The sequence below is a fragment of the Ipomoea triloba genome, chromosome 14, assembly GCF_003576645.1.
Source record: "Ipomoea triloba cultivar NCNSP0323 chromosome 14, ASM357664v1".
In the NCBI taxonomy this organism is placed as follows: Eukaryota; Viridiplantae; Streptophyta; class Magnoliopsida; order Solanales; family Convolvulaceae; genus Ipomoea; species Ipomoea triloba.
The window spans coordinates 7,511,869-7,524,700 of record NC_044929.1 but is presented as its reverse complement, the minus strand read 5'-3'; the positions used below and the strand labels follow the sequence as shown (position 1 = coordinate 7,524,700).

Genomic DNA, 12,832 nt, shown 5'->3' with positions numbered 1-12,832 from the left:
TTGGAAAAGAAAGCAGTCTTTCTCTTTCTTTCATAATAAGAACTCTTATTACAGGTTGCGTGTCGATTAAATATCATTTTCGCAGATTATTATTATATAGTCAAACAACAAAAAGATTTCGTACGCGACCCATCTCTCTCTCTTTCTCTCTCAAGCATCGACAATGGCGTCCTACAACGGCAGAGCAGCCTACTCCCCTTCAGCTCCACCCTTACCCGGGACCGACGAGCCTTCTATTGCTCACCCCTACCATCCAACCACAACTTACTCCGTTCCCAGCTACGCTCCTTCTCCACCTTCGGCTCGCCCTCATAGTCCTTCTCCACCTTCGACTCGCCCTCATAGTAGCAGCAGCAGTTCCTACGCCCACTTTTCATACACTGCCTTTCCTCCCGGTACTGACCCCGATGTAATTCGGAGCTTCCAAATGGTGGATAGGGATCACAGCGGCTTCATAGAAGACAAGGAGCTCCAGCAGGCCCTCTCCTCTGGTTACCAAAACTTCAGTCTTCGCACAATCCGTTTACTCATCTTTCTCTTCAAGAACCCAACTGAATCTTCTCTCAGAATCGGTGCGCACTGCTATCTATCTGTTTATCTATTATTCCTTTTTAACACCCTCAGCTCCTTTTCTGCCGTTATATATGTCTTTATTGTTGGGGTATTTCATTTAATTATTTCCTTTTATCTTGTTCAACAGGCCCTAAGGAGTTTGCTGCTTTGTGGAGTTGTTTGGGACAATGGAGGGTGAGCATCAATTTCTTCTTTTCCACCACTTCTCAAACGAATTCTGTCTGTTTATGAACTTTGTGTTTTGCACTCGCAATGCTCAATTCCTTTTGGTTCAAGGTGATCTGAGCATAGTCTGGTTGGCAATCATATCTATTATGTAGAAATAGAATTTAGTTATGATTTCATTGTAGCTTAAGGAAATGACTGATGGACATGCAGTATTCTATGAATAATTGTTAGACTGCAATTTAATGCAATAGATATGCAGCAGTGAATCACTTATTACGCCTGATTCTAATCTTGCATATTATAACCAGACTATGTTTTCTCATTTTAATAACATAGGGACTAGTCAAGCAAAATTGCAGCCATCAGAAGTCTGAATTGAAGAAGCTATATGAGATGTTTTGTTGTGTTTTGAAATGGGGCAATTTGACTGTCAAGATAAGAGTTTACACCGGTTAATTCTATTTTCTGTTGGAAAGTGTGGGTGCTTGTTGCTAATAATTTTCTTCTTCAGTTCTTCCCGATGCCCGACTTACGTCCTGATATTCATCTGTTAATGTATTTCAATCAAACTATTTTGTAGGCCGCGTTTGAAAGGTTTGACAGAGATAGGAGTTGGAAAATTGATGCAACAGAACTGAGAGATGCTCTCTATAGTCTTGGGTATATGGTGCCACCTTCTGTCCTTCAACTTCTGGTTTCCAGATATGATGGTGGAAATGGTCGGGCTGAGCTGAACTTTGATAGTTTTGTTGAGTAAGGCTTCTAGCTTCTTTCAATAATGCTTGTATAGAAGTAGAGTTTCAATTTCAGCTATGTTGCTGACATCTAGTTCTTGTCAATGCAGATGTGGGATGATTGTAAAGGTATGCTGCGGTCTCCCTTCCGCTCTTTCTCGTTCTTCTGTGCATTGATTTCCTTTGAATTCTCTACTTGTTTCTCCCTTCTTATGGAAACGCATCCTAAATTTTCTTAAAATGAAATTTGGTTGAACGGATAAAAATGCTCTTGCTTGGCTCATTCCTAAACTATAGTTGTCCAACTTCTTAAAAAGAATTAGAGTTTAATGTTTGGTGAATGGGCATGCCTGTTTCAATAATGGGGAATCCAAAATGGGTTACTTGGTCCAGGCTTCGTGATCTCTTACCAAGGAGAAAGTAGAATATATGTAAGAATATACATGAACTGACATATCTGAGAATAGAAAATTGTTAAAAATAAAAAAGCACAAATGGTCTAGCTATGCAGCCACACTTCTCATAGTTGCCACCCGATGTGGCTATCCCAGTAATTTATCAAGTAACCGTCTTCACAAGTGTCCTCTACGTAAGCCAATTTCCACTTGGGCTCATAGCATTTCCCCATTTACATCTACTGTTATTTCACTAAACTGGCAACGATGTGCCTTGTGCAACCAAATTGTTTCAATGACTATTTCTCACATTGAAAAACACTAATTTGACCTTCAATTCAATGCTAAGAAAGTGGTCAATTATATTGAATGTGTACAAGAATTTGAAGGAATCTTTGGATTCACAATTGCTAATTGGTTTTATTAAGTGATCTTTATCTGATCTATTCCTTGTTGTCTTACCTTGACTATTTGGCACACGTGAAGTAGTAGTATCTGAAGTACTTTGAAATGTTTTAGAAGTTATCCAATAGGTAGGTATATCATACTTCTAGGTGGAAGAGAAGAATATCTTTTCAGTAATGAAATATACGCGTCTATGCCCAAAGCAGTATGTTGGAAATGCATTTTAGTGCTATGATTTTGCGGAATAGGGGAATTCACAGTATTTATATACGGAAAAAAAAAAAAAGAGCAAGGCATAAATGTTCTGTCACTAACAGTGAACATATGCTTAATAGCTTTATTAATTACCAGCATGACCTTGGAATGTTTGACGATGTTGTATGTATGAGCTTTAACGCTCATGAAACTTTGAATTTGTTGATAAAGATCCTTTCTAAAGGTGCAACCCTCATTCTCTGTGTTGAATTTGAAAGATCCAACGCCACTTAGGTGGAAGCAGAGATGAAGAATCAAGGAATGAGAAAATGTATATAATATTGAAAGATTACAATATATTACTATAATTCTATGTTTCTAATGAAGAAACATTGTACACATATATATAGTAATATAGACACATGTTAATTTAATCACTTATTCATAATCAGACGCAACCCTATAGGTAGACATAATCCTTTGTGTTTCAACACTCTGAACCCAGTTTTTCAAGTTGTTAAACTGTGGAAGGGGTTATTATTCTAGGCATGGTGTTGTTCTATTGATGTATGTGCTCATCGTGACTATTGGTACAACTCACGCACCTATGAATGCCATTTTTCAGGGCCTGACCGAGAAGTTCAAAGAGAAGGATCCGCGATATACAGGTTCTGCAAAGCTGAGTTATGATGAATTCCTCTCTATGATCATTCCTTTTCTTGTGTCATACTAGGACTCAAGGATGTCATTGTCTTTTATTATCTCAATATTCTTGGCTGTGTTTCAACTTTCAAGTGAAAATGATTTTTAGCTGGATTGCATATTGCCTTCAGCCTGTTGAAACAGAGTATATAGACCTGGCAATTCGTGGATACGGGTTCGTTAACGGGTCGACACGATAATGACACGAACATGATAATGCTAAACACGAACACGATACGTTAAGGTTAACGGGTTCAAAATTGTAACACGAACACGATTTGTTAACGGGTTAAACAGGTTAACACGATATACACGTTTTGTTAACGAATTTCGGATCGTATCGACACGATATGAAACGAAACCTGTTTAAACCCGCTAAATCTATTGATATATTAAAAACTAAAATTTAAAGTTAAGTTATATAAAAAAGAAATAAAACATATAATCCAATCCATCAAACAAACTAACAAAAAAATCAATTTATAACATTCATAAAATTATAAAATAACATCCAAAAATCATAATTAAAGAAGTCCATATTAGTTTTTAGAATAAAATTGAACACAATAAACTTTCAAATTTCATATTATTGAACATCAATAATTGGTTTATGATCTTGGCCTAATGTAGTAAATTCATTCTTAATCATGTTCATGATATATTTTGTAAAGACAATGGTTCTCACCTAAATGACAATGGTTCTTAGCGGGTTCTAAACAGGTCTGTGTAAACGGGTTCGTGTAAACGGGTTAACACGATAATATTAACGGGTTAAACGGGTTTTTAATAGGTTTAACGGGTCGACCTGTTAAGACACGAAAACATAACGGGTTCTTAACGGGTCAACCCGTTAACGACCCGGGACATGTTAAGACTAAACACTAACCCATTATTTTCGTGTCTGGTTTCGTGTCGTGTCGATAATTGCCAGGTCTAAGAGTATATATGTATTTTGGGTTACTCAGATTGTAAATTAATCTGCACTTCACACTTTTGGTATAGATATCAGATATGTTTTTGTCGATGTATCAGTTGGATTGTTTTTGTGCTTACTATGGACTATCTAGTATCTACCGTTCATAACCCTATACAATAAATGCAATTAGGAAAATAGCGTTTTTGTACCTATATTTACATGAAATAGTAATTTCAATCTCTTTTTTTTTTTTTTTTTGGAAAATCAAATTTCAATCTCTTAATTATTGACTTTTTAATATTTCACAAGATAACAAGGCATTTGGTTGGAATGAGGAAATTAAAGAGAAAACAGTTGTAATTTCGTGGGAAAAGAATAAGGTGGTGATTTAAATTACATTGTTTGGTAGACAAGAATAGAATGACTGAGAATTGAAAAAGAAAAATGAATAAAGACTAAAATGTTCATGTATAATAATAATATTAGAATAATAACAATGGTAAAATAGTACGGAGTAATTTATTATTAAATTACAATTCTACACTTTAGAATTGTAATTTCTGAGAAACCCTAGTGTCACGAACTATTTTTTGTGACCGTGTTAAGACCTAATCAATGAATGGGGTGACTGTTTAGCTTGCATTATGGGTAAAGGGAGGGAGCGACAATAACATTAAGGGTTGTTTTTGCCTTAGATGCTAAGGTTTGGCTGAGTCAAGCATGTCAACTCGGTTGAGTTTGGGGAGCTTCGCTGGTCTTGGACTTGACTATGAAGGGGACCGATGCGATTCGAAGGGCACAACTAGTCGGGAGCTATTGTCGTTCCCCTGATGAGCCTATGACAGGGTGAAACCAATTTGGCATATGTATGCGGGTAAGGCTGGTTCGCGAAGTATGAGGGGCCCCGCGATACTGCATGGGCGTTGTGTGCTGGGCCGGACTCTATGCCCATGACACTAGGAATTGCAATTCTCTCCCATCAAATCATGAAATGAAGTTTGGTGGGAATGAAATTATAATTTCATCCTACCAAACACCTCCTAACAGTTTTGGATTCTTTGGTTAATGAGAATTTTATTATTATTATTATTATTATTATTATTATTATTATTATTGGTAATCAATTTGAAAAATTTTCGAATTTGATTGTATGTTCACTTATTATATTTTCTTTTATGTATAATACTAGTTTTATACGCGCATTGCGCGAATGGGTTAATGCCCAATGTTTATATTTAAATAAATATTTGAAAGTATATCAATGCAAGATTATATAGGAGAAGTTTATACATGGGTAATTGAATGTCGAATTTTTTTATTTAAATATCTAACTCAAAGTATATGAATCCAAGATAATATAGAAAATTCATTATAATTATTATTAAAATAAATGTTTGCAACCTTGTATAATCGATAGTCTAAATATTTGGTGTAAAAATGATAGTCTAAATAAATACTACTTTTAATTTGAATTTTTCTAAGTATTCTTAATTCTCTTTTGAGTAACATTGTCATTGTCTTCATCTTTACATACTATTTGTTCTCTTCCTTTTTGTTGGTAGTGTGTTATTTGCAATTCGGTTATTGTTGGTAGCATAGATGACAACGTCATGCAATGAGATTATGATATAGGAGCTATGGACTTTCCTTTAGGTGTTCTGCTTGGGATTCATTTGGTTCAACCATTATTGTTGAATGAGTTATTATGGATAAAGAAATCCCTAGTTTAAGAAAAAAGAATAAATAAATTAATAAAAATTTGAAAATTTAAAATATTATGTATTCCAAAGATATTAAAAGGTAGTTTCTCGCTTCAATTTGCTGGGTAATCGGTTATTTGAGTACTTTCATTGTCAACAAATCCCCCAAGTAGTTAATATGATTGGTTTCAAACTATTCTTTTTTATTTTTTCATGGTATTAAAGAAATACATATGTATCATTTTTTGGTGTAACTACTAATTTATTTAATTCAATAAGAATAAAATAGAGTGATTCTGCTTCAATTTGTTGGGTTATTATTTGAGTACTCTCTTTGTCAACCAATCCCCAAATAGTTAATATAATTAGCTTCAAATTATTTTAAAATTTTTTTCATAGTATTAATAAAATACTTGGTAAATAAATATATAACATTATTTTGTACTATAACTTTGATATTTAATTACAAGATATTGTAAAAATAAGATAATGGACAATATAATGAATATCAATTAATAAATTCGAATGTTAAGAATCTTTGCATGAGAGAAAATAAAGACAATATAACTAATGAAATTATTTTCTCTTATTTAATTTAATTTTTTGATAATGAATAATTTTTTCAAATAAAGATATTGTAGACACATAATTCTAAATTAAAGAAATACATATGTATCATTTTTTGTTGTAGCTACTAATTTATTAAGAGTAAAATAGACTGAGAAACTTAATTATGTCAAATTTGATTGAGATGGGTTCGAACCTAAGACCTCTCTTATAGAAATTGATGGGTAAGTTAAAAGTTAACAGAGAAGAGAATATATATTTTACGGAAAACTTAACAGATAATCATAAAAGTAAGGTTAAATTAGGTAATCTCTATTAATAATATTAATCTGAATTATCTTAACCATCTATTTGATTAAATAATTCATCTGAACCATCCATTTGATTAAATAATTTGACCGCCATTTTTTCTACCCATTTTAGGTCTAACTCTCTTTGGCTCTTATTAGTATAGTAGATATTTTATTTTTGTTACAATCAATATTTATTTTTTATTTCTTTGCAATGCATTAATTTATTTATGATTTATAAAAATATATTTTGTAAGAAAATTATAAATAATGTATTAATGAAAGTTATGAAATGTTTGTAAGGGTGCATTCAATTTAGAGTTTTAATAACTTTTGTAGACGTTTTTAAAAGTCTATATATAAATGTTTGTCCTACGAATTTTTATAAACTCTTACAAAGTTGATGAAAGTTTAAAAGATTCTAGGAAAATGTACAAGAACTTTACAAAAGTCAATTAAAATACATCACTTTAAAAGTCTGTGAAAGTTTTTGAAAGTGTTGATTGAATACACCCCCAGAACTCATGAAACTTTGATAGTTTAGAACTGTAAATTGCAATTTTGTCCTTATATTGAGTAACAAGCTTTTCATGTGCAATATTACGTGCACTCCTATTTTTGTTCTCAATGTTTATGCTTACTTTCAAATTTTTACTCAATAGTTCTTACTTTCAAATTTGTATATATATAGTTACATTTTTTGAAGTCTAACGTGATAAAAATAACTTAATATTATTTGTTACATCATGAAATGAAATAAAGAGTGAGGAAATAAAAATATAGAAATCGAAATATATAACCAGTAGCTTTGAATGAGAGTACTAAGAAAATAATAATTAATAAATGAAATATATAACCAGTAGCTTGAACAAATGGGAGGAAAGTACCATACATCTATGATCTAACAAATATAGAAAGTGTGGACCTCATATTTTATGTACATATAGTTCTGTTTTCAACCCTTTTAAGAATTACACATCAATCTCGATAGTTTTTACCGCTTTTGTCCTTCAAACTTGGGGGAAGAGGGTGAGTTTTGTCTTCAGGCCAGGGCTGTTTTCAAGCTTTCCAGACATGCATCACACATACCATGAAAACCAGAAGAAAAGCGGAAATGGGTAGTGCCTGAAAAACCAATCAAGAAAATGTTATCACAATGATTAACATAATATATAAATATACAATCTCACTATTAGTTTTAAGTTTTTTATTTTTTTTTATGAAGAAAGAAATTAGTTGTCACTACTCGAGGATATGTACGGGTTGAATCTCGTGATGTGATCTTAACTAACAAAGAACTATAATGAAGTAAATCAATCTAGGTTACGCATGATTGATTGACTCAAACCAATAAAACTAATAGTTTCTTAAATTTATTTTATTAAGGATAAAAATGTCTATTTTTTATGAAGACGGGAGGAATCGCCACTTTTAAAATAATTGAGAAATTAATATGGATACCTAACTAGTTTAGAAGAAAAAACACTATAAGTATATAATTCAGAGAAAAAAAGGGTGTCATTTTCTACCTCCTTTAATTTGGTATTACTTAATACTTACCCTGGGATTGGAAGCGGAATAATCCATTTCAGGAAGATATCCCTGGGCTCCAAAGCGACCAACGTTGTAAACCGGAGCACCATCAGGATAGTACAGCCCATAATTCCTCTCCGACGTCGGACCAGGTTTCAAATTCTCATTAAACAGTGCGAAAACATATATGTCAACCGGCACAGAAGGCCTTGCCGGAGTACCTTCTCCGGCCGCAATACGCTGCAACAAATTCCCATTATACAGTGCTGCATTCTCCGGCGTCGCTCCCACCTCGTCGGAGTCTCCCTTCGACGGCCACCCGGTCTCGGAAATCTTCACTTCTACGTCGGCGTGCCCCATTGCCTTCATTGCAGAATATACAGCATCAATCTGTCCGTACAGCATATTGTCGTATTTCAAGTTCGTGATTGGATCAATACTCCCGGGATTAGGCTGGAAGAGTACATACTCCAACGATACCTGATAGCATTACATTACTAAGGAGTATTAATTAAAACTTAGACATTAATGGATATATTAAGAATGCACCAAGCCGACCCGAAAGAGCAGAATAAGGATCGCAAGGGGTCTGAAACCCGAGGTTGAGCCCCGTGCTTGACCCGGGGCCCCATGTTGGGGCCATGGCACAAAGGCCCCGGCCTAAGGCCAAGACCGAGCCCAAGGGGCTCGACCGAGGCCTAGAGGGGCTCGGCCGAGTCCTAGGGGGCTCAGACCGAGGTCCAAGAGGCTCGGCCAAGCCCCAAGGGGCTCGACTGAGGTCTAGAGGGGCTAGGCCAAGGTCCAAGGTGCTCAATCGAAGCCCTAGGGGCTCGGGTAGGGGTGCTCGGTTGAGGGGGTGTTCAGCGGGGCGCGGTCCAGGTTGTAATAACTACCCTCCCTTTTCGGGGTGGTTAGGGAGCTGCTAGTATAAAAGTGCGATCCTTTGTCTTATTTAGACATCTTGAAACACTTGTAATAGCTTGACATACTTTTTGTAATCATCTTACAGTAGCCTATTAATACGAACTTATCTCCGTGATATACGCGTTCTTTGTCATTTTCACTATATTATCTTCTATTCATTATTTTCCTTCATTTATTGGGGTTAATTAATTCGGATCCCCGAGTTAATTTTCTTCATCAGACATTTTCACATTGACCCGACCGTTTCACGGACAAGGATACATGAGACGGCCTCAACAAGTTTTTGCCTAACTTCACACTTATCGATCGTGTCACATATCCTTATCTGTGAGATGGGATGACTGGATGAGTAGAGTTAATATAAAAATGTAGTACTTATACTTAAAATGTAATATTAATTATGAATAAAGTATTTGTTATTTATAAGAAAAAAAGTAATACTTTTGAAAACAAATGCAATACTTTTAGATTTTGAGTTAAAAATATTACCTTTTTCATCAAAAGTATTACAATTTTCCTTATAAATGTTGACAAGTGTTTGCTACTTGTAAATTCAAATGTAATACTTTAAATAAAATATATTTAATACTTTTAAATCAAAACATAAAAGTATTACATTTTTTTCAAAAGTATTACATTTTCTCATATAAATAATAAATATTTTATTAATGATTTAGTATTAGATTTTTCAGTATAAATATTACATTTTATTTTGACTCGATTCATCTTACGGACCGATCTCACACAGAATTTTGCCTGTTATCCTTAAGTGTGATAAATTATCCATATTTTTCATACACGAAACTGTTAAGATTAAGTTTTTTTTTTTTAAAAATTTTATAAGTGTAATATCAAGACTACAAGGGGTTATAAGTAAAGAATAAATATTAAAAAGTATTAAAATATCCATGCACTAAATAAATTTTAATAGATTTTAATAGTTTTGTTGTTTCAAATGTTAAAAATTGTAAATTTTTTTAAGAGTTAGAGGTATATACCACAATAGTAAACCGTTATAGACTAAAACCGCTACCAAATAATAATATGATTAAAAATGTATTTTTTTCTTTAAACTAAGAAAAAATTATTAAAAGCGGTTTGTTACTTGTATGAAACGAATCAATACCTCACCGGGATTGCTTTTGTATGCAAAGTAAGGATACGCATTTACGAGGAACGGCGCCTTGGTCTGAGCAAGGAAGCTGAGAATGGGGCGGATATAGTCGGCGAGGTCCGGCCGGAACGCGCCGGAGGAAGGCGGAAACGAGGTGGTCAGGACCGAGAAGGCGTGCGCCGTCGTGACAGTCACGGCGTTGCTCAGACCGAGATCGACGAGAGCGGCGTGAACTGACTGCATTGCCGGGAGAAGGAAATTCATCATCTGAGTATCGTTCCCGGTTAAGACCTCGTTTCCTACGGTTATACAGGTGATTTTGGTTCCGCCATGGTAGGGCTGGAAGTGCTGCTGAATCCATGCCTTCGTCTGTGCAGGATCGATCATCTTCTCCAGAAACTCGTTCCCCAATCCGATCACGAATTCCACCTCCGAATTCGAAAACGCGGAAAGAACATTAGGATCTGCGTCGTAGAGCTTAACCCTAGTGATATTTAGGGATTTCAGGAGCACCGCAACGCGGGAAGGCGATGGGAGATCGTTGGCTATTTGGCCATAATTGATCCCAACTCCTACGCTTAAGATTCCAGAAACTAAACCTGAGAACAACAATTTCAAATTAAAGACCAAACAATCGATCAAGTTCAAATAACCATATGATATATTTTTCTGGCCATCACCTGCAGAACTTGCAGAACAGAGCAAAACACAAGCTAATCATGAAGAAGACAAAAACTGAATAAGATATATGCATATTAAAAGGTACAGATAGACTCAGAGATTGAGAAGGTGGAAGAGAGAAAGAAGCTGATAAGCAAACCTGTGAAAGTTAAGAGCAGAAATAGAGGCCTGAAGCTGGTGGCCATTGCCTTGTCACACCCAATCTTCAAAGATGCATGTATCTATATATACATACAAGTACTACACAGTAGCAGTACTTTACTAAATTTAGATATAGAGTACTGCTTCGTGTATATAATGACAAATGGTATTGACATGATCAATCTCTCGGCTAAAATAGACAAAAATTTTCACTTAAGACTTGTTTTTAGTGTTAATGTGAGATTTGGGATTTTGGTTTGTGTTAGATTTCTTGTTAGCAGAAGTGTACAATTTGATATTGAGTTTCAAGATGAATCTAAGGGGCGGGTTCTTGAGAATATAGTCAAGCCGAAAAACTTGAGTTATAAAAAAATTGAATGTAGAAATTTGATGTCCATATTGTTGAGCATAATACATAATAAATATGCAACATTAATATAAGTTTAAATTTTTAATTGAAGCAAAATTTTTATAAAAATTAGACCATACAAAAGGTCATAAATTTTTTTTTTTTAATACAACTAACTCTATTACATTGTGCCTTCAAAAAAAAAAAAAAAACTCTATTACATTGTAGTATCTGTTCATAAAAGGTCATAAGTTTAAAAATCACACATCATAATAATAAGGGAAAAGAGTCAATAGGCACTCCAACTTTACACGAAAATGCAATTGGCCCCTGAAACTTTTAAAAAGTTCAACTAAACTTTTCAACTTAGTAAATTGGATCAAATAAGCCCAAATTTATCGAAATTATTGCATGGACCATGGTCCACACAGCTGTGTGGACCAAAAATAAAAAGTACATTATTTTTGTACTGAAGGTACATTGTTTTTGTACTGTAGGTACATTATTTGATAGTATATATCAAATAATGTACCTTTAGTACAAAAATAATGTACCCTAAAATAATGTACCTACAGTACAAAAATAATGTACCTTCAGTACAAAAATAATGTACTTTTTATTTTTGGTCCACACAGCTGTGTGGACCATGGTCCATGCAATAATGATTGTATCGGTAACCAACCTGTTACTGATATATAGGCCATCATTGACGGTTACTATTTGTTGTTGACTGCAATTAATCGCCTTAGACGGTCATTTACCGTAATAATCTGAGAAAAATTAGTGGTCGATGACTGACGATCGGTCATTGGACGCCCTCTTTGAAGAAGGCAACCATAGTGGTCGCCCTATCTAGGGGAGAAGGTTACCCCAGTTGTTGCCTTCTCCGCATGGAGAAGGCGACCACTGGTCGTCTTATGCTTGGATGAAGTCGGTGGCGGACGATGGTCGCTGATATTTTCAAAATTTGAATAACTTGCAAATGACCTGCTATTGGATGTCATTAATCAATTTTAAAGTTTCAATACATCAAAATAACTAGTTGAACTGTTTAATTGTACTTTTTAAAAGTTAAGAATTAATTACACTTTCGTATAAAATGTATAGTTCTATTTCATCATTTTCCTTAAAAATAATACACCTAAATACGCTTATCATTTTTCTTAGCTAAATACGCTTATCATTTTTCTTTTTCTTTACTTTCTTTTTTTCCTTTTTAATTAAACTTTATCCGTTGTATAAAGTATAAACCAGATAGGTTGTTTTCCAAAAGGGTCCCTTTATCAGAAATGCTATTCCATCACTACTGTCAGAGGTTACATTTCCAAGAGATTTCTATCTATTTTCCACCAACACACAAATAAATATATTGAGTCAAAGGAAAGATATCACTTTATTCTTATTCCTCTTTCCTCTTCATTTGCCAAGTTTCTTTTGAAAATTTC

General features: G+C 34.2%; 2 protein-coding genes across 3 annotated transcripts; one reads left to right on the top strand and one right to left on the bottom strand.

The window, feature by feature from the left end:
- The first annotated feature begins 2 nt into the window (after window positions 1–2).
- LOC116003833 (probable calcium-binding protein CML48) lies at window positions 3–3,320 on the top strand. Its single transcript, XM_031243771.1, has 5 exons — window positions 3–572; window positions 701–747; window positions 1,322–1,494; window positions 1,586–1,604; window positions 3,096–3,320. Exons 1-5 carry the CDS (start codon window positions 164–166, stop codon window positions 3,201–3,203), a joined length of 756 nt encoding a protein of 251 aa, XP_031099631.1. The 5' UTR covers window positions 3–163; the 3' UTR covers window positions 3,204–3,320.
- Window positions 3,321–7,458: 4,138 nt separating this feature from the next.
- Window positions 7,459–11,085, bottom strand: LOC116004239 (glucan endo-1,3-beta-glucosidase 14-like). Of its 2 annotated transcripts, XM_031244202.1 has the most exons (5): window positions 11,037–11,082; window positions 10,897–10,929; window positions 10,229–10,815; window positions 8,206–8,658; window positions 7,459–7,770 (listed from the first exon to the last, which is right to left on the bottom strand). In XM_031244202.1, the coding sequence occupies exons 1-5, from the start codon at window positions 11,080–11,082 to the stop codon at window positions 7,705–7,707; spliced, it is 1,185 nt and encodes a 394-aa protein (XP_031100062.1). In that variant the 3' UTR covers window positions 7,459–7,704. The 2 variants fall into 2 exon arrangements, with proteins under 2 accessions (XP_031100062.1, XP_031100063.1); XM_031244203.1 differs by lacking the exon at window positions 10,897–10,929 and having other exon boundaries at window positions 11,037–11,085.
- Window positions 11,086–12,832: the final 1,747 nt, after the last annotated feature.